Below are 22500 nucleotides of genomic sequence, written 5' to 3' on the forward strand. Positions count from 1 at the left end.
GGTCATAAACTAAGCTTTCCAACGATATGTATATGGAGGGTAGGCCTACCGTTTTAAGTTGTCACGCTAAAGTGTTGAATCTTCACCTAAATAAAGTCAGGGTTTAACAGTCAAAACGTAGCCTATGTTTTACGTCGGGCCGCGGGCCGGGTTCGGGCAGATAATTCATGTTGATGATGGGTCGGGTTACATCGGGTCCGGGCTTTAAAAGCCACGGGCCGGGTCGGGTCTGGTTGTAATTTTCAGGCCCGTTGAGAACTCTAGTGTGTATTTGTATGTGTGTTTGTGTGTGTGCATGCAAGTGGTGATGGGGCAGTGTTGTGCTAGTGGGAATGAAAGGAAATGAAATGCTTTTGGAGGTGGGGGGGCTGAGGTCTAACTGGGTGGGCAAACGATCATCTGTCCTTATTAGCCGACTCCCGCGGCGGCCCTGCCTGCTCTCGCCTGGAGACGGATGGGGCCTCGCTTCGGCGAGAGGGCCTTGGGGAACGCGGCTTGGGCGTGCCGGCGTGCCAGCAGAGATCCAGCTCGAGACGAATGCCAGTTTGGCACAAGCTCAAGACACATACTCCCACACACACACAAAAAACAGCACATATGTGCACACACTCACATACTGTACACACACAAATAAACACACACAGGCAAACACATACACCAACACGCACACACGCTCACCCACACCCACACCCACACACACACACACACACACATACTGTAAACCTCTACATATACACAGACACACACACACACGTAAACCTCTACACACACACACACACACACACACACACACACACACCCTATCCCCAATGGGCATGTGGAGACAGACCTGCGTCTCTGTCCTCGCGCAATCCCCCAAACGGTCGGCCAGCCTCGCGCCAGCCATGTCTCCCTTTCTGCGCTCTCATGTCGGGAACACTCGGCTGCTGTTATGGGCTTTGTGAGAGCCCACCTGGCTGTGTGTCCTGTGTGTTCTGGGGATGGACGAGCTATCTAATTGGCCGGTTGGCCGGGAGGGATTAGGAGGGACGGTATCTGCAGCAAACCACCCATGAAAGGCACAATACGGGGGCCACGCCGGCTAAGGAGGCAGCGGAGACCAGACGCGGCGCAACGCGGCCAATCCAGGCTCTGCCAGTCACGGCACAGACGCCACAGAGGAGCAACTGTGAGAGGCAGAGGACACAGGAGGGTTCGTAAAAGGATTGGCATGCATCAGCTGTCTCTGACACATCTCACGCGGGTTAACCAGAACAGGCAGGGAGTCCAGCCATGGACATTTCTACAGGCATATGAGTTTGTGGGACTGACATTTTGTGGATTTCTCAATTTGCATTGTTGCATTGTTTTGTTTTTGTTTTTTGTTTTTCTGTTAAAAGACTGTACTTATACATCTATTCTGTACACAATCCATTTTACATTACCATCTTGTGGGGGCTGAGAGTAAAAATATATGCCTACAAATTTCTTACATAGCCTTATCACAACACATCACTTATTATTTACGTTTAGAATCTATGAAGTACATACCATCTCACATAACTATTTTTTTACATATATTTTGAATGTTTAATTGGTTTTTTTTTGCTATACACCAGCTTTGTAACCCACATTTACATTTTCGATAAATGCTCATTTTCACTCTAAAATCCCCTGATGAAAGACATAAAAGACACGTTTCAGCATGAGAGGAGAAGTTGACAGGAAATATCAAGCTAAATCCATATTTTATGCATGGCGCTCATATCAAATTATCTAGGTCATGGTCTGATGTTGTTTTCACTGCTGCTTTCCCCCGCCCTGCAAGCATGAAACTCTGCAATTGAATTGAATGAGATCCAATCAAATCATGAAACAAATAGAGGCCAAGTCCCTGCACCGTACACCGCATATGGGAAAATTGAGAATTCAGGACAAAAAAAATAGACAAAAAAACCCTCACAAAACAAATTCATAAATGAAAATAAAAAATCTAAATGATGTCTGGAAGAAAGGGCGACAAAATCTTCCTTTAACATCGTTCACGATCTTGTAAAATACAGAATGCAGCAACTACAGCTGCTGTAAAACTTATCACATCTTGGATATTATCATTAAACCTTTCCCTGAAATGTATTAAGACAAGGAACCAACACTTACTGTAGTTGAATGATAATTTCAGATTAAGATGGTTCACCAAAAGCCTGCTATTTTTCTGAGAAATCTGACTGTGGCCCTGTGACTGATCAACAGTGTGGTCTCTGTCCATGCCACGATATAACCTTCAATTTCTAATTATATCAGAATGCATAAGCAAACAACGCATCCGCAAATCATGTTAAAAAAAGCTCTCCCTGACCATGATTTAATGCATTACCAGACACTGATCATGAGAACCAATGGCCTATGGACACACACACTATGGACACACACACACACACACACACACACACACACACACACACACACACACACACACACACACACACTCACCCCATTGGCTCTGCTCAGGGCCTGGTAGTAAATGCTGTAGCTCTTGGCGGGTGAGAGCGGCGCGTTCCAGTAGCCGTTGTACGTCTTGTTGTCCCCTATGGTGAAGGAGTGCGTGGACGCGACGGTGGCCGGCGGCAGCTCGGCGGCGAAGTAGTGGGCCGAGTTGTGGATGGAGGCGTTGCGGTAACTCATGGGCACGGCGAAGCACTCCACCGCATCGGCCGCCCGCCGCACCTTCTGCTTACGCTCCTCCTGGACCACCACCTGGTACGCACTGCAGGGGAACACACACACCTCTGATCACACATGTACACCATGGCAATGCACCATGGCAACGCACCATGACAACGCACCATGACAACACAAGACCAGAGTTTAGTCCGGCTACAGTGGCTTTGGGACCTTAGAGCTGACAGTCTTTCAAATTGTTGTTAAATCATTCATCACATCACCTTAACCAAACCCAACCCCTAACCTTAACCTTAAGCATACAGTACATTGTTGTTAACTGAGTGTCAACAGATTGTTTATATATCTGAGCATATGTAGAGAGTCTGACATAAAGGTGCTGTTGTGTGAGAGCCTAGAGGGCCCTGTATACACACAAAAGCCAGATCATTTTACCTCATACACTCTTAGCCTTCTACCTGAAGGAACATAGACACCCTCTTACTTACTAGAAAATACCTTTGTAAAGCACAGGACAAGAGAGGCTGGAATGCAAGAGGAAAAGTGGCCTAGTGAATAGGGTCCTAGTGAACAGGGTCCTAGTGAATAGGGTCCTAGTGAATAGGGTAGAGGTGAACAGGGTCCTAATGAATAGGATCCTAGTGAACAGGGTCCTAGTGAACAGGGTCCAAGTGAATAGGGTCCCAGTGAATAGGGTCATAGTGAACAGGGTCCTAGTGAACAGGGTCCTAGGGAATAGGGTCCTAGACAAGGATCAAGGTGATGCTGTGAAGTTTGCTGAGTTTGAAGGAATATAGATGAAGGGACAACTGTTATCATCAGATATGTTCATAACCAAGCAGTAGGGTCAGGAATCTGACATCTGTACAGGACAGGCCTACTTTGTGATGCAGGCAGTCCAAACAGCATCACCTCCAACAGAAAAGAGCTGCTGCCCATAAAATATGGATCCGTGCAGAATTTGGACACACCAGTTCAGCCTCACAGATAGAGGAAGAGTGAGAGATAGAGAGACAGAGAGAGAGAGGAAGAGAGAGAGATGGGGAGAAAAATAATGGGAGAGAGAAAGAGAGATGGGGATAGAGAAAGAGAAAAAGGAGGGGAGAGGGAGAGAGAAAGAAAGAGAGATGGGGATAGAGAAAGAGAAAAAGGAGGGGAGAGAGAAAGAAAGAGAGGGGAAAGAGAGAGAGAGAGAGAGAGAGGTGCCATTGTTCTTTCTGTGTTCACATGTTTACCCGCATTGCTCTATCTCTATTTTCTTTCTTTTGTGATTCTACTGTGTTATCTGTAACACTGGCTTTGGCAACACTGTACCCAAACAGTCATGCTAATAAAGCTTCTTTGAATTTGAGATTTGAGAGAGAGAGAGACAGAGACAGAGAGAGAGAGAGATAGAGAGAGAGAGAGAGAGACAGTGAGAGAGAGAGTGAGAGAGAGAGACCAAGAATGAGAGAGAGCTGCTGAGTCCAAGCAGGCATTTCAGTGGCGGTCCAGCAGAGGGAAATCTCTCTCTAATTAGCCGTGACAGAGATGGGGCTAAAGGAGAGCTGAGGAGCAGGCTTTTGGAGAGACCTTGTCAAGGAGGAGGAATTGGTAATGAGCGCGCTGTTTGTTTCTGTCCAGCCACATCTGAATGGACATAAGGGCCTCCTTTGAGTCTCGATGCAGGACGGCGCGTTGCCCTCCGCAATTATGGGCCTCAATGCTAAGAACATACTTCACAATTATGTGCAATTAGGGAAATGTATGTTTCACCAAAGGACTGTGACAAATTATCCCAGGCTGTAAATTGACATCTTTTATAATGGATAATTACTTATGAAACCAAAGACCACTTTTCTTTTTCAAAGACCGTATATCTATTTTAAAGCTAATGGCTTTCAATGGAATATTCAGCATAGGGTGTGTGTGGGAGTTGGGTTGGTGATGTGTGGTGGTGGTGGTGGTGGTGGTGGTGTGTGTGTGTGTTTGTGTGTGTGTGTGTGTGTGTGTGTGTGTGTGTGTGTGTGTGTGTGTGTGTGTGTCTGTGCGTGTGTGTTTGACCTTATTGGGTTTTTTACTCTAATTAAAATGTTAAAATCATGCAAGAAATCATTATAGAATTGGTTATCCTCTGACCTGCTATGATGTAGTGCAGGCACATAAATCAATAACCACGTGGTTGTTACACAGCAATCTTTCTTTCATCACAGAAGTTGGTCTGGGGCCCTCAGCACCTGCCTTCATTTAAGATGCAGACGCTCAACTAACTACATCTCACTCAGAGCAAATAAACTGCTAGAGTTTTGTGTTTCTTTTTCCTTCTCATAATGAGAGCTTTTTTAATCCAGCGTACAATAGTCTCTGTTGGCACACAGAGCTCTGCCTACTGTAGTTTGTGCTTGCAAAACGCAACCACTAAAACACAAAGGCAAGTCTGCCAAACACAAATGAAACTAGATAATCAGCGTCTTTGCATACAAACACCAGTTATTTGAATGACTGTGTCTAATAACGCAAAATGTCCCATTCTGTGCTGATGATGATGGTACATCTCTCCGGCACATGTCACATATCCCTGACAGGTCAATTTTAAGGAGTTAGAGCTGCATGCCTTTGTCACCATCTACCCTGGCCTATCTGTGCAACCCTCCGAATCGCTCATGGATATGTAGAGGCAGCCAGACAGACAGCCAGCGGACACTAAAGTGGAGGAGATCAAAGGTCCTCTACACCTGTGTCTTTGCTTGATTGTGGTATAATACATTTATGTATTTTTTTTATTTATAATAATACATTTATAACATAATGTATTATTCTGAACTCTTTGCTGCAAGTCATGTTTCCTGTCAGAGACAGTTGAGCCTTCTTTACTCACTGATTGACTCCATGACAATTATAGAATACTAATCCAGATGTTTCTAAGTCATTTACGGACACACCCTGTGACAGCTCTGGTGATAATGGAGGAGATGGCGGCGGGCGATGGCAGCAGACATACCTGACCGGAGCTCCTCTGGACTGGGCCGGCTTGAGGAGTACGGTGATGGTGGTGTCCGTCTCGTTCAACAGCATGTCTGTCTCATACTCAGGCATCATCGGAGCTGTGGAGTCAAGACAAACAGAACGTCCGTATTAATGACCAAATAATATTCACAATTTAAAGCAACACTATGTCAAACATTTCACACTTTTTGAGGTATACTTTTACCAGACAGCTTTGGTTTCATCTTCAAATTCATTTTTAATGGCCTATGCTCATGTGAAGGACAGATAAACATGTGTTATTCCCACCAGGGAACCAGGATATGCACTATGCACTCCGATGTCACGCCCACAACACATTGCACCCAACACATCACTGGATGGTCGCAAAACACGTTTAAACACTTTGCTTATAGGTAATAGTCTGATCAAAAGCATACCCCCCTCAGCAAGTACGTAAGTACTGTACAGCGTAGACTAAACTAAATAAAACATAGGAAGAAAAACACATTAGCATATTACTGTTTCAGCATTATAGCACCAACTATGGCATTATGCTTGTGCTCATAATTGTACACTGGTCATCAGTGTGGTGCAGCCTGTTTGTGTGAAGGTGTGCCAAACACCATTGTGCTCCTGTGTTTGTGAGATGCCACTTTGACACCACTGATCATTATCTCTGGCAGAGATGAAACTGCTGCAGTTGGGTATGCGGTGGAAAAACCTTGCAACGTTACATCTTTGTGGGGCTCAGGGGAGATTATGTTGATGCTGGGGGCCAAGGAGAAGCTGCTGTTACTCTGTGTTTACCGGCCCTAATTTATAGCATTTCACATTTTGCCTTCCCAGTTCCCCCAGGCTGAATGAGTTCAAAAGGATTTCAGAAAAATTCTAGGAAAATTGAGTCTGTGTGTCCATAAAATTGAGGGACCATGTGTGGTTTCGGGGGCTTATTTGGCATGATTTGTAGCAAATGTGTACGGTGTGGGGGTATTATCATCACACATTGGTCAAAACGATGGCTGTCTTCAGAGAGAAAAATAGCGTGCGGCCCCTGACCTGCTATCTTGGTGGCCACGCGTGTGGTCACGGGCGGTCCGAAGCCCTTGCTGGTCCGGGCCTTCAGGGTGAAGAAGTAGGTGGTCCCGGGGTAGAGACCCACAAAGAGGTGGTGCGTCTCGTTGCGCAGCTTGAACACGCTGCCGTGCTGCGTGGTGAGGTCCACGCTGGGGTCCAGGGAGTTCAGGGCCTTAAAGGTGATCTGCAGGAGCACACACACACACACACACACACACACACACACACACACACACACACAGACAGAAACCCAGGTGAGGACTGGAAAGACAACAGCTGGATGGGTCAGATGCACCTGGCGATATTTCTTATATTTTAAGATTATAAAATCTATATGTTTCCATACAAATATTTGTGCAGTATTTTCATTCTGGGCAAGATCGGGATGAGGACAGAGATATGGTTACCATCTTTTTGACTCAAAATGTAATCGGACTAGCACTGTTCAAGTTATGTGAGCGGACAAATCATTTACACATGTAACGGTAAGATTATGGTAAAGTTAACATGATACATTTGTATTCGTTTTTGGCATTGGGATCTGAGATTTTACATCACCTGGAGTACAGAAATACATGTTCAGAAATACATGAAGACAAAGTCTCTAGGTGATTGTGCACGAACTGAAACGACCCATTTGTTTACATTCAGAAACGTTTTTGTTGGGTAAAATGGCTGTGCAGTGGCCTTGAGTGCTTTCTGCCTTTTACCACAAACAGTTGAACAAAAAAATCAGCAATAAAAGTCGATGAAAAAGCATATATGAACATTGATAAAAGCATTGGATGCATGAGTGCACAAAAGCTGAGCTGTCCGGCACATTGCCTGAGATGGAAACATGTCCAAATTGACGGCTACTGGGTTTTATGGGGGCAATCAAAACATTTTAGGCTTGACGTTTTCACAGTTCACAACGCTGTCCTGAGAATTCAAATCAAATCCAATTGACAGCTGTGTGCCTGGCAGGCCCGCGGGCGTGAAAAGCTTTCATGGTGGGTGAGTGATTCAGCGTGGCTTTTCTGACCTCATGTCGGTCCACGGGCCACAACACAGCCAGGGTACATTCGCCATTTCACATACAGTTTTACCTGATGGCGGCCAACACACTCAAAGGGCTGGGGGATGATGGGGGTGGGGTGTGTACGAAGGGTGAAAAAAAAAGGCCAGTATTTTCGTTGCTACATATTAAATTGCCTAGCGCACCATTGGGTGTTGTCCTGAGGCACCTGCTGTCTCGCCTCGTTCCGCGGTCCCTGTCTCGCATCACCCGGGAGCCAGACATCAGCAGCTGTCTGGCAGCACCTGGGGTATCTTAGGCCTCCGAGCTAATCCAGATTGATCAGAGTAATTCTTCAAGCGGTGCAAATGACAGAAACCTCCCGGGATGCACCATGCAAAAGAAGTAAAATGCTAACTGTTGCAGCCTGAAACAGAAAGGTTATGTGTGTGGCCTGTTAGTGTGGTCATTTAGCTTTAGGGACACCTCAGGTGGCTAATTGAGTATCTCCATACAGGACGGCAAACACAAACAAACCATGCAGATACCTCTAACCAAACTAATTTCAGACGCCTAAATAAAAAATTTGATAGGGTTCTTGGAATAACTCATTTAAATGCTGAAACACACACACACACACACACACTGTGGAACTAACTGGGAGCTGGTTTCATCGCTATTGTTATATGGCTCTGATTTAATGGTAATGTCGACACTCCATTTTATCATGCAAATAAATTATACATTTTATGCCAGCGTGGGCACTGGGCTTTGACTCTAATCAATGGCAGGCGGCAGGATGGGGGGGGGGGGGGCTGGCAATATATTGTAAATCACCCCTCACTGTTGCCTGTCTCTTGCAATAGTCCCTTTGCTTCAATGGCACTGTCAATCTTGACCGCAGGTGTATAGGCCCATTGAGAAGTTTTATTTGGGAGAGCTTTATGAAGAAATGGCTCAGTCTGTGTCCACATAGATCACGTTTGCTTAGCACATGCCACACATTTTCCCTGGGATCCATTAACAACACCCTGGTCCAACAAAGATGCTGGTGCCTGCTCAGTTTCTCGTGATGGAATACCATAAAATGTCCCCCATTGATTCAGTCTTTTTTTTCTTTTTTTTTTCACACGGAGAGCCATAAAATATTACTCTGCGATCATTCCTGCTTTAGTGTTCATTCCCGCGCATGTTGCTCTGCCTCCATCGCGCTCGTTTAATACAGTACGCTCTGTCAAGAGACCCAGCTGCTGAACAGACACCATAAAGCCAACGCATTTTACTGCGCTGTGAAAGAGAAGGCACCGGGCCCTGGCAGTGCTTTTGTGGAGTAGCTGGGATAACTCATCCCACTGTTGTGCAGTTTTGAGGCTGTGCTTTTGTGGAGTAGCTGGGATAACTCATCCCACTGTTGTGCAGTTTTGAGGCTGTGCTTTATGGCGCTATCTGTGATGCTCCTTAGATTGAACTCTTTGGTAACTAAGACAGTCTCTTGAGAAAATGCATCTATTCAACAACAAAAATCTGTGAGAAGAGGACACTCTCCATGGCTCCATTCATTTCCGATTAATTTCAGGGCTTATTCTTTTCCGCACATTTTTTCCCCCAGGTGTGTCCAAAAGGGACCTGTGACTTGGCATGACACACTCAGTCAGCAGTAGTTCTTTCACTGAGCTTCCACTACGCACGCACGCACGCACACACACACACACACACACACACACACACACACACGCACACACACACACACACACACACACACACACACACACACTCACCACATGTCATTCTCAACCTGATAAAGATCATGAGAGGACACATGGAGAAGTGTGAAAGGACAGAAAGCAAAAAGGAAAGTGAAATGATGGATGTTTTCCCCTTCCCTGTCTGTACTGTCAATGGAGTAGAGAGGGCTCAGGGGGGGCGAGGTGGGAGTCTGGGGGCAGGCGAAATGGCTTCTCTTATCCACTGTGTGACCCACCATTAACTGTCCGTTAAAGGCCAGGCTCTAATGGACTGCATGTGTCCAGAGGAGGGAAATTGACCAGGGAAGGCCTAGACGGGGAGTGAGAGAGAGAGAGAGAAGCAGTGAATGTGTGAGGTGGGATGGTGCTGGGGGTGGGGGGGGGGGGACTACTCTTCTCTTGATGTGCCATCGCTACTGCAGCAAACAGGAGAAACCACAAAAAGGCAGCAGGCAAATTTGCATCTGGGAAAAGAACGGGCCAAGGAAATGAAAAGACCTGACAAGACAACAAACATGTGGAAATCCGCTAGCCCTGGCGGAACGGCGGAACAGACACCAAAAGAGACGGGGAAAAGCAAAGACAAGTCCCAAGCGCATGTCAGGATGCTCCAGGTATGTCCCATCCTGCCTCTCACTCAGGTGTAGAGCGTTTATGATGAGTGTGCATTGCCTTGTCTCCAGCTGTCAACTCCAACCAGCTATTAGTCAGGACGCAGATAAGCTGCCACAGTCAATATGTAATTAAGAGGTTTTTATGAGGACATACTGTACATCCACAGCTCCCATCTACGCAGAAGTGGCAGTAAACACTATAGGAGACAGGCCGATGTTACATACAGAACTGGTATTTGTTTACTTGGAGCAAAATAAACAAATATAATTCACAGTATTGTGTGCCTATGCGTGTGTGTGTGTGTATGTGTGTGTGTGTGTGTGTGTGTGTGTGTGTGTGTGTGTGTGTGTGTGTGTGTGCGTGTGAGTGTGTGTGTGTGTGAGTGTGTGTGTGTGCTTATTCTTCACAATGCTTTGTTCAGCGGCAGGTAAAAAGCCGAGGCTTGTGTCTGGTCGTTGTGAGAGCTTGCTGGAGTAAGTAGTGTTCCATTAGCGTGACCGGTTTGCACTACATCCTGCCTATCGGTACTCGCCGTAGTGAAAGCAGGTGGCATGCACACACGCCGAGCCCTGAATGAAAATAGAAGGGGGACACACCACAGCCCCAACCTCCTCCACCCATCTCCTCGTACGCATGTGTGTGTGTGTGTGTGTGTGTGTGTGTGTGTGTGTGTGTGTGTGTGTGTGTGAGTGTGTGTGCGTGTGTGTGCTGGATGCGCCCCATCTGTCGCTAAGCGCTCTTGACGGGCCCGCGGGGAGGACAGGGGCCAAGCGGGCCGGTGTGCACCCCGCGTCTGAGAGCCGGCACTCAATTTAGCCCTTTATTGACGGGGATGAAAAACAATGTGGTGGCGCGGATGGAGTGTGTGATGGGGCCTGCATCTCTCTCTCTCTCTCTCTCTCTCTCTCTCTCTCTCTCTCTCTCACACACACACACACACACACACACACACACTCTCTCTGTCTCACTCTGTCTCTCTCTCTCTCTCTCTCTCTCTCTCTCTCACACACACACACACACACACTCTCTGTCTCGATCTGTCTCTCTCTCTCTCTCTCTTTCCATCTCCATCCACTGAGGCCGCACCAGCTGTTTATCTTCGTTAGGCCCCAAAGCTCTCCCAATACATCAGCACGGTAGCGACAGCTACTTACTTAGACCCTCCACCCTACCACCACCACTATGACTACCACCACGAGGCAGCAACACCTGCCCCACCCCACACCGCAGCCCATACTATACCCAATAGGGCTGTCACTTTTGTGAAAAAATCCTGTTCGATTATTGAGACATAAGTGTTAATGGAATCGATTGTAAAATCGATTTTTCATGTCTAAAGACGTTTCCATTTTCAACGCCAAATATAGGCCAATCCACAAAAAAATAACAGGCATTAGGACGAACGTAAAGAGGGCGCTTGTAGACGCAAGCCAGCAATATTTCTGATGATTTATTGGCGTGAAGATTCGTGCACAATGACAAACAGGAGTGCTACATTCTCGAAAAACAATAAGCCGAGTATCCTGCCATTACATCAGTGACAAACATTACTGCAGGCTTCAACGTAGCTGTGTTTACGATTAAAAAATGTCAAACAAATTTCGCCTACGTAGAACTCCATTGCACAGTTTGCATAGCCTACCGCTTTGTTCTTCTCCATAGTTTGATATACCAAAAATCCGAAGTATTTCCACACCGAACTCCTCAAGTTATTAGGGCCTATCACTCCTCTCTCTCATGTCGCACAGGTTGATCGCGTTGTCCTCCATTTTTGGCAAAACCCGAGCAGCACAGCAGCTGATTGAAACAGCTGTTTCCGGTGCGTAAAATTGGTGGGAATTTTCTTTTTAGCTTTCGCAATGCTTACTGCACTTCGGAATTCTTTTATATTCTTATATTCTTGTTTGTGAATTTTGTTTAATTCGTTTAAAATTAATAGTGTTCATATTTGGTTAAAATCGATTCCCTATTTTAGTTTTCGAAACTTGTGTTGTTTGGTCCAATCGATTGTGCAATCGATTTTCGAACGTAAAGTGACAGCCCTAATACCCAACCCTGGCCCTACTGCATCCCACAACACCCCACCCCACCCCACTCCACCCCACCCCACACTATACCCCACCCAGCACCGATGCATCCCACAACACCCCCCAACCCAACCTAGATGCCACGAGGGGAGGCAGGATCAAACGTTTGGCACGCCACAGCATCTGCACCAAGACGGATGGCCATGTCATTGCTCCAACGCACGTGCACACACACACACACACACACACACACACACACACACACACACACACACACACACACACACACACACACACACAGCCAGAGCCCTGCACATTCTCCTCTTCAAACACACACACTTTCACATCTCAGGGGAGACGTTTGAGCTAAAAGTGTTGTTTACCATAAAACGATTTAAAATAAATAAATAAATGGGGAAAAATGGGGCATGGATGGGTTGGTGGATGCTTCCAACAGCAAAAAAACAAAATGAAAGAATACTTTCAATGAAAATAAATCATGTCTTCTTTGGATGAATGCATCACCCGAAGGTTTGGGGATACAAATAAACTGAGGATTTAGGTCAAGTCTGTGTCATGAGTTGAACAAAGACATCAACTTGAATCATTTGAGGAAAACAAGTAAAAAATGTCACTCTTTTCGGAAACTGCTGGAAAGGTGTGATCCTCTAGACATGATTAGTTGAAGTTTTTTTCCCCTGCGGTGGTGCCATTTTCTAACAACTACTTCAAAAAATGTGTGACATTTTCAGACACCTACTCCCACTTAAGTGGAGAAAATGAATCATACTAGCTCAACCACCATCTGCCTATATATAATGCTCTCTCTGCCCACTGTAGAAGTAGTTCTGCATTACAGGCCTGTCATACACATTTCCCTGATTCAGAGACCTGTTTTCTGCCAAACAGATGCAAAAGACAACAATAAAGGGTCCTATTTACACAAGATCAGAGGGATGACAACAACTAAATCAGAGGACACAGAGAGAGCAGGATGTGATCAAATGAACTCAGCAATGCACTGCAAATTAGACAAAACAAACATCAAGGTCTAATACAAAGCAATAAAGTGTGAGGGTATTTGTTCTTCATTTGCATACAGATAAGGCCTGTGGAAGAGTGTTAGGTACAAGACCACACACACACACACACACACACACACACACACACACACACACACACACACGCGCGCGCACGTAAAATAAATCATCACATCCAAAAGTCCCCTCTCTATTGATAAATGTGTGTCCATTATGCAAAGAGCACATTCTGATTTCCCAACATGCCTTTCATCTGTTTCTTTCATTTGTGTGATGTCGGGAAGGCAATTATTTTCTGGGATACCTTGTAAGCTTTTGGACAGGACTCCACGGCACCAAGACTGGAATTGGAAACATCCAATTCCAAGGGCCACAAGAACGGATTCCCAAAATCAGAACATGATCAAACGTATAGATCGGATGATTTGGAGAATGGGGTTTATCAAACAGCAGGCGTAGGAATACATTTGTGTTGTCATAGATATGTCTGAGAATGACGGGGAGGGCTGGTTCATTCATTACATTGTGTCCTAACTGCTTGCAATGCGAGCGAGTGTTACAGTACAGTAGCTCCAAAATCACTTTAATTACATTGTTTTCAATTGGAAGGTCCTAACTGGGCACAATGCCGCAGAGTGCTGTGCAGCGCGATGATTTGAGCAGTACACAAAAACACCATACTCTCCCTCTTGTACAACAGGTGCACTTTCCAATTGCAATAATATTTTTATATTTTTATATAAAAAATATTTTATTTAGTAGCGACCGGGGTAACAAACCCCTGTTATCTTACTTTAATGAAACGAAAATTAAAGTCTTTGCAGTGCAAGCATTTTAATTTTAAATAACAAAATAGAAGAGCATATTTAATGGATTCAGTGTGGACACAGAAAATTCAATGCTACACGACAGTCGCTCACTCAGATCCAGTTGGGATACACTGTTAGGCTATTGCTGCAGAGCAGCTATAAGTGATTATTAGCATTCTGAATCTGTCTCACATACAGTAAGTCAAAAATGACTGATCAAGAAACAGGATGGCAAGACTCAACTCAAACTAACTCCAATACCATTTAACGATGGCTGGCTCACCCTGACACCTTTGAACAAGCCATTCCCTGTGTGTTGACATTACATCAGATTGGGTGAGTTGTCACGCTTTTCCCTCGCCGGAATCCTGTTTTCCACTGAAGCCTTTCTGCTGTGTGCCCTGTCTCATCGAGTACGAGCATGTGTTCTTGGTGATGTGCAGTGTAGCAGTGGCGCATGGCGATGCGAAATGTGATGCAACACCTCATCTCCGGGCCCTTTTCCTAGCTGTCTTGGCAAAACCCCGGCCCCAGCGCTGCCTGCCTGGCCCAGCAGACGCCCGGCGGACTAGTCCGTGTGCTCCGCACTTCAACTCTCCTTTTGAAAGTTTAAACAAACAGCGGTGCGGGGCCTCTATTCTGAATTCTGAAAGGGATTGCCGTTCTTCAGGGGGAGAGAACGTACGCCACAGAGGAAGAGAAAGGTGAGCTGATTTACAGTCGCTACTCGTTCTTTCTCTCTCTCCGCTCCCCTGTTCACTGTCACTCTCTTCCCTTTGCCTTTCTCTTTCTCTCTCTCTTTCTCTATCTGTCCATCCTCCTATCACCTGCCCATAGTTCAATCCTCCCTGTGTGCCCAGAGGACATTGTCTGGGCTCTAATTTGCCTCAGACCTGAAAACAAGAGCTGGGCTTTATAATTCCTCAGATCTCCAGGATAATGCGATTCAAGGCTTTTAATTGAATCAATGAAGGCTATTACAGCAATTATGGGGAAATGAGAACACATTGTGCCTCTCCTCAATACATTTGGTGAATTCTGTCAGTCTTGCTCTAAAGATGGGCTGGAGACTAATTTCATATTAATGCTGAGGCTGGGAACAAAAGCTACCAGTACAATGGACGGAGTGAGGCCTCAAATCTCACCATCAAAGACTTCAGCAGGCCTTTGTTCGCCGATCATTAACCAATGCACCTTCAAAGCAGACGCGGCATCGTTTTATTTTTCTTCTTTTTGCGACCTTATGCGGAGACAGACGATTTGAAAAAAAAAAAAAAAAAAACATTTGTTTGACACACTGTCGGAGTAATAGTTAGGGTGGAATGTCTGGAAAGCTTTTAGATTTTTGTACATCAATGCGTTTTTTTTTTTTTTTTTTTTGTCATCTTTCCTATCCAAAGTAAATCAGAGGACCTTGAGGACTTTGAGTTCCCAGGTTTGATGTTTGAGTTTTATGAAAGAGATATTAACACACTCCTCTTTTTGTCTTTTTGGTGTCCTTAAGTAGTGCATACAAATCGAGTCAAGTAGCCCAACTGCTCTCTGCGTTCTTTTCCTTTTTCCTTTTCTTTTCCAATACAGCATCAATTAAACATCACATGAATGTGAAGTATTAAACTGCAAACAAACACAGCTTAGCTTGGCTTCACACTTCACGCAACTTTCTTTTTTTTGAAGGGGGATTTTAGGCAAGACAAGTAAATGATGACTTGATAACTGAAAACACATTTACAATTTAAAACGAACACAGCAGAGATGTTTTCACTGTGTCATATGTACACGTAGAGTGCATAGAGCTATGGACGAGCTCTAAAAAAGGCAGGAGTCTGTTAATTCAGTGTTACCTCATATAGTGTGATGGCCCCATTTGTCTCGTTGGGAGCTTTCCACTGCATGAAGATCTTCTCCTCATAAGGTCCCGTCTGGATCGACTCCATGGGAACCGGGCCGGGCACTGCGAACAACACAGAACATGATAAGTGTCTACTGTCTTTTTAAAGTCGGCTAATCTGCCTAGCAACAGTCATGAAGTCGTTGTGATTCTAATTTGGTGCATTTTTAAGTGTATGCAATACAGTCAGCTCTGTGCACGTGTAATATGTCTGCCCTTATTTGGCATGTAATGTTATGACATGTCTTAAAGGTGTGAGCTGCATATGGGCCAGTTAGGTGCGGCACTGTCAGGAAAACGCCACGGAATTATGGGAGGGCAACAACGCAGTTCAGCCAGCAACAGATCTAATCATAGACGTGCTGATGATCTAATGCGAAAGTATGTCAAGAGCTCTGCAGATGCGACCGTGAGAAGTGTAACACTCCAACACCTTTCAAAAATAAAGTGCTGTGTTTTGGTGTGTGTGTGCGTGTGTCTAACACAATGTTAACACAAGTCTGTTAGACACATCTACTGTAGGGGAGCTCTCACCTTAGGTGATACTAAAGCGACTAAAAAGTGTTGGCACATAAAAATGAGAGGGAAAAGGGAATATAATCAGCAAAGGGAAGCAGAGCCTATTTAATTCTGAAATCCATCATGTGAGACACAGCTATAAACACGCAGCCCCTGCCCTGGGGTTAACTTCAGGGCATATGGGCATGATCCAAGCCAAGGCAAAGCACCCCGGGGCATTGTATTTCATATCATATCCACCCATGGTAGCTCTCATGATTAGTTCTGTTTTTACATTTTTCATATGCAAAGAAGAAAAGGTAATGGCCTCTTGTAAACAAACAAACTGATTTGCAAACACATGACTGTTTGTCTCATTCTCTACCTTTACTGTAGTAGCTGATGAGGGACATCTGGATATTTTAACCAACCTACACTTGAATGTTATCCAACAATTATTCCTAGTAGTCCTTGTGGTCCATTGCCATTACCATTAGTTGCAGAATTTAATATAAATAACCCTTTCAAATGCATTGTTCTAATACACAATGTGTTACCACATCTTCTGCGGTACATATTGAGTCATTCTAAACCGCGTGTATCATGTGGCAACTATGCAATCATCTAATCAGTGATGAGAAGCAGAAAAAAATAACACGGTTGAATGCATCCTTCATTACTCCTCTGCAGTTATAATCAGATACCACTGAGATAAGATGTGCCATTTATTAGGTTGTACGCGGTGTGGAAAATGAATAAATTTCAATCACATCGACATCTGAGATTATAGCCAACCTCAAAAGGCCCTCAATGCCTGGACCTTGGTCAGTGAATATACCAAAAGCACGGTGACAATACAATACAATTAGATCAGCCCCCCCCCCCCACACACACACACACACACACACACACACACACACACAAACACACACACACCCCTCCCTGTGCCCAACGCCTCCTCCGTCTGTCGGGTCAAGCCTCTGCGAAGGGAGATAAACGCCTCTGTTACACATTCATCAAAACTTGATTAACTTCCTGTATGGATTGTGTGAATGGCATGTTTCATTAAAAAGGAGACGGGAAGACGTCTGCTGTTCTCCACCCGCTGCAGCGATAATAAAGCTGCACTGAGTTTAAATGACCCTGACGCGCCGTGCAGCCGCACTTTACTTAATTATTACTCATTTCTTACAGACTGATGAGAGGAATGTGAAAACAACCAGACACACACACACACACACACACACACACACACACACACACACACACACAAACAAACAGAAAAACACAGGCAGGCAGGCAGACAGGCAGACAGACTCTCTCTCTCTCTCTCTCTCTCTCTCTCTCTCTCTCTCTCTCTCTCACACCACAAACACACACACACAAACACAGACAGACAGACACACAAACACACACGCGCGCACACACACACAAACACACACACACACACACAACAAAATGTACGCCTAGTTTTAGAAACCTAGAAACTCCAAAAATATTTAATCTGCACTATGTAATCTGGGTGAGTTTTGAGGATTAACTACTGTACCTCTGAAGAGTGATTGGTCCTGTGAGCTCTGTAACCTGCCTGTGAGTCTGTGCAGCACACCAGTGGAGATGGAGAAGTGTGTGGTGTGTGGGGCTCAAATTAGACGCATCACCCCCCCCCCCCCCCCCCCACCACCATAAATCCTTGACTGGTTTGAGTCCATGACACACACAACACACACATGGACAAAACATACTAGCACACACACACACACACACACACACACACACACACACACACACACACACACACACACACAGTACACACACACACACATAAACACACACACACACAAACAAAGAAACACAACACACACATATGGACAAAACATACTAGCTCACACACACACAGAGACACACAAAATGTATTTTCCTTTCAAGCTGCTCATCTATTTTTTGTCTAATTCTGGCACAGGGACACTTGTTGATGGTGAGGTTGCTTGTTCTTTACCTAATAAGGCCAGACCGGAGCGCTCCTGTTTGCCAGTCCGTCTCACTCCACTGCAATTAGCACCATATTTGGTGGCACAGAGAGAGAGAGGGAGAGATGATAGGGGCGCCTACTTTACAAATGAAATGTTGCAGATGTGTCACTTTGTGCGCACAAAGGACAGCAATTACACATTTTCATATGCAAAAGACAAGAAGGACCACAGAGCTGAGACACACACATGCACAGACACATAGACAAACACACACACACACACACACACCTTCACAGTGTGAGGGCGGAGAGCATGCTCTTTGATGGACACAAACTAACTGAAACATGCTGGAATACATCGAAACTGGTTCAGATGACTGTAACACATACGACATACTGTATCAGTATCACATTAGCCAAGGCAGCTTTTGGCAACAGCCAATTTAATTTTTTGTTCCCTTTTTGTCCAGAACATTTTCCAATATAAATGAGTGAAGATAAATAGTAGGCCGCAGACACCCTGGGGGGAATTTCAAATTAAGTGTAGCTCACAAACACACTACAATCTGTGCAGAGGGAGAGAAAAACAAAACAAAAAAAACACCTTGCTTTGAACTAAAACGGAAGATGTTTTCCACTCTGTCTTTAACAGCAGAGTGACTAAGAATCTCAGAATAAGAGAGTAGAGGAATACAAATTGGCTCCAACAGGTGCACTTGTAATTGATCCAGCAGTTATACTGGAGTTTATTTGTCTTATTATCTTGTGCTATACGTGTCTGATAGTGCTTACTGTACTGTATTCTGCTCACTGCAGCAAGTTCACACATTTTATTGCAATTTACAGTTTGTTTGTTTTTTCCCCAGTCACTTTGGAGTATTTCTCAGATCTAAATACTATTTTCATAAAAGCAATTTCTCATTACATATCTTTATTCGTAATTGCTTGTTTACAAACTTCTGCTATTTCAATTCTGCTATTTCATTAGCAATTTCTGCTATTTCATCAATTGCTAATGTCAGGTCGGTTAAAATAAATTATACAAGTTCTCTGCTGAATAGTCCTTCATTCCAAAACATTTAGGTATCAGTAAATTGCTAATAATTATATGCTAAAGTGTCGAACTTTGCCATTTCTACTACACTTTTCTGGAAAGAACTGCTGTACAGTACAACAGTCTGGTCTTTTTTCTCTATATGACCATGAATTGCATTGGCATCAAACTGTAGTACAAACAGTACTGTAAGAGTACGCAGAAAATATGATTCTGTCTGATCTCCTGCAGGCTCCGCATACAGTAATGTGTACATTTGCTCCGATGAAATTGCCAAACTGCAGCTCCGTGCATTTCCATAAGAAAATACTTTCAGAGTAAATTGTCATTTTGACAAAATGGCTAATGATTTTGACTATCTGGTTGATAACAGTGACACACTTTTTATTTTGATGGTACTGACATGTTGATTGACTTAAATGTTTGCTTTTTGAGAGAAAGACATGGCATTTTGAGCAAGTTGTGTGTGTTTTTGTATACAAACGGTAATGATGATTCGAAAATTTATCAAAGTGACTGAATTTTTTTTTTTACGTATTCATGGTTTCCCATTTACTGTTGGAACTCATAAAGTATATACCTGCTAACATGCAGTACATAGAACCAGCAAATGACCCAATACCCAAGCGGAATCACTGGATTAAATATCAGATTAATTTGATGTATTTAGGTCATTTAAATTAACACAGATAATTATCATGGCAAGTAATGTTATTTATTTTCAGATAAATTTAGTTCTGAAATGAAATAAAATCCTCCATAAACTGTAGTGTGTACTGACATGTATTACATTCAAATAAAACAGGAATTATGATGCTTAATATGCTTAAAAAACTGTTTATCCCTTAAATAAGTAAACATATGTTTACAGTTATAATAAGGGGGTGGCTTTGCACAGGTGCAGCCCCCAACCCAATGATCAGAATGGAGATCTGGGGATCTGTTGTGCATAATCTGATTACAGGACCAAGGTGACTTCTGAGCTGGGGGGAGACAGACCACTCCAGGGTCCTGTAATCGACCCAAACAGTCAAGGACCCACACAGTGAGGGACTGATGCGTCTAATTTGAGCTCCACACACCACTCAGATGCCTCCTTCTCCATCTCACTGGTGTGCTGCACAGACTCACAGGCAGGTTACAGAGCTCACAGGACCAATCACTCTTCAGAGGTAGTTAGATGGTCACTCATCCTCAAAACTCACCCAGATTACACAAAAATTGTGCAGATGGAAAATTTGTGGAGATGTGTTTCTAAAAGAAGGCTTAAATTCTGGTGTGTATGTGTGTGCGTGTGTTTGCCTGTGTGTGTGTGTGTGTGTGTGTGTGTGTGTGTGTGTGTGTGTGTGTGTGTGTGTGTGTGTGTGTGTGTGTGTCTGCACACTGCATTGAATGCTGACTACCACCAGTATTTCAGGAAATGTTCACTTTGATATCTACTTTAAATAAGGTTCTAAGCAGACTTATGATAACAGTTAGGCTTAACACGACAAAGAACAGCACACTTTCAAATTGGATCGACATACTTAAAAAACTCGGCCTAGTGTGGCAATACAACATTCACGTCATTATCGTTGCAACAATTAGTGAGTCAGTGAGTGTAGTGAGTGTAACAACAATTAGTGAGTCAGAAAACTGCTACTGCCTCGCACGTGTCTGTGTGCTAATTACAACATTACAAACCAAAGATTAAAGATGGTAAAATAAAACACAATTAGCATGTTTCTAAAACACTGCTCAACTCCTGCATCACAGTGGAGCAGAAGGATTGATGTTTGTTTGAAGCACACCCACGAAGTTGATTTTTGCTATCAGGCTCGTAACAGTCCATAAAAAAGGGATATGTTCATTATGTTGGCTTCAGAAGGTAACAGCATTTTGGTGAAGCATTTTAGCGCATATATCTTTTCTTCCAGGAGGCCTGGGTTTAAATGAAACCTTTTTGTAAGCAGGCTGCACACTCTCAATTATGATAAGAATCTCCGGTACTGTCATTTGAGAAAAAAATATTTCTGTGCTCAGTATAGATGAAGCTCTATCACATAGAATATTCAGCAGGCGGCTTCTCCCTTGCACAGAACACATCAGGGGTGAACCAAAATCACCAGTCTTGGAACAAATAGCAGCGAAGGCTGCGCTAACATGACATGAGCAATTCTGTGAAGGGTCTGTAATAATCTTAACCCAAATAGTCCCCCGTTTCATTTGTGAGGTATAGCACAATACACACCAATAAGCAGTGGACAACCTTTTATAGTAGACACTGTATCATTTTTGTTTTGTTGTAGAGTGCAAGATAATTGCACAGTTCAGTATACATAGGACAATTAAGTTACTCTACAATCTGTAGTTAGGAGTGGCAAAACACAAATAGAACTCTCAGCTGATCTAGCTATTGTTGTGATAAAATAATTGCAGTTCATTCCAAAATTAGCGTGAAACTTGGTCAACAACCCATAAATTATTAATCAGTGTCCCAAAGTTGATTTCTGAATTGACCATCAAATTAAATAGGCCTGTGATTTTTTTTTTGTGAAAACATAAACATATTACTATATGCAGGCTTTGTACTTGCAGGAGACTGTGTTGGCAAATAACACGGTTTTCCTATTTTCAGAGTAAACAACCCTAAAAACGTTTTGTTTTGCTGGAGGGTGGTAAGTTGTCTTACACAGAGGAACTGGACCAACCTATTTCAAAGACCTTGTAAGCTTTGTCGTTATATTTTATTCCTCTTTACACCACTTCCAGACTGCCCATTTATCCCCAAAATGTTCTACAAACCCAATTCTCTACCAAAAAATGTATGAGCTATGTAACCCTACAACACTGACATAAACCCAAAATCTGACTATTTTCTAGATCTATCTCGTTTATATGATCTGTATCAGAGTTCCCTATTCATCATCCTAACCTTGGCTCAACTTGACTAACAGTCCTAACCACTGTCTACTGTGCGTAAACTTCCCCAGCGCTTCCTTGTGTAATGACTTTAGGCTACCATAGACAGCTCCCCTTAAAGGAAAATTCCGGTATTTAGCATTTTGACTTTTTGGATGAACTAGAGTGGTGGTGGACATCGAAATTTCGACGATTGGTCCTGTCTTGACTTTTCTGACTCGTTTTGAATCGCCTTTACTTCTTCAGAGT

The 22500-nt window shown here is 43.9% G+C and overlaps 1 protein-coding gene across 1 annotated transcript in view; it reads right to left on the reverse strand.

The window, feature by feature from the left end:
- ptprt (protein tyrosine phosphatase receptor type T) overlaps nt 1–22500 on the reverse strand; it is a 172498-nt gene that overhangs the window by 78450 nt on the left and 71548 nt on the right. The window contains exons 9-12 of the mRNA XM_076268651.1: nt 15780–15889; nt 6685–6886; nt 5642–5744; nt 2473–2746 (exon numbers count right to left, since the gene is read on the reverse strand). Of these exons, the coding sequence (XP_076124766.1) occupies nt 2473–2746; nt 5642–5744; nt 6685–6886; nt 15780–15889 (689 nt within the window). The remainder of the gene's footprint in view (nt 1–2472; nt 2747–5641; nt 5745–6684; nt 6887–15779; nt 15890–22500) is intronic.

Source organism: Alosa pseudoharengus, unplaced genomic scaffold (assembly GCF_046254945.1).
Source record: "Alosa pseudoharengus isolate Yale_2024_CS ecotype anadromous, Long Island Sound unplaced genomic scaffold, YU_APseudo_1.1 YU_APseudo_1.1_scf_5, whole genome shotgun sequence".
Taxonomy (NCBI): domain Eukaryota; kingdom Metazoa; phylum Chordata; class Actinopteri; order Clupeiformes; family Clupeidae; genus Alosa; species Alosa pseudoharengus.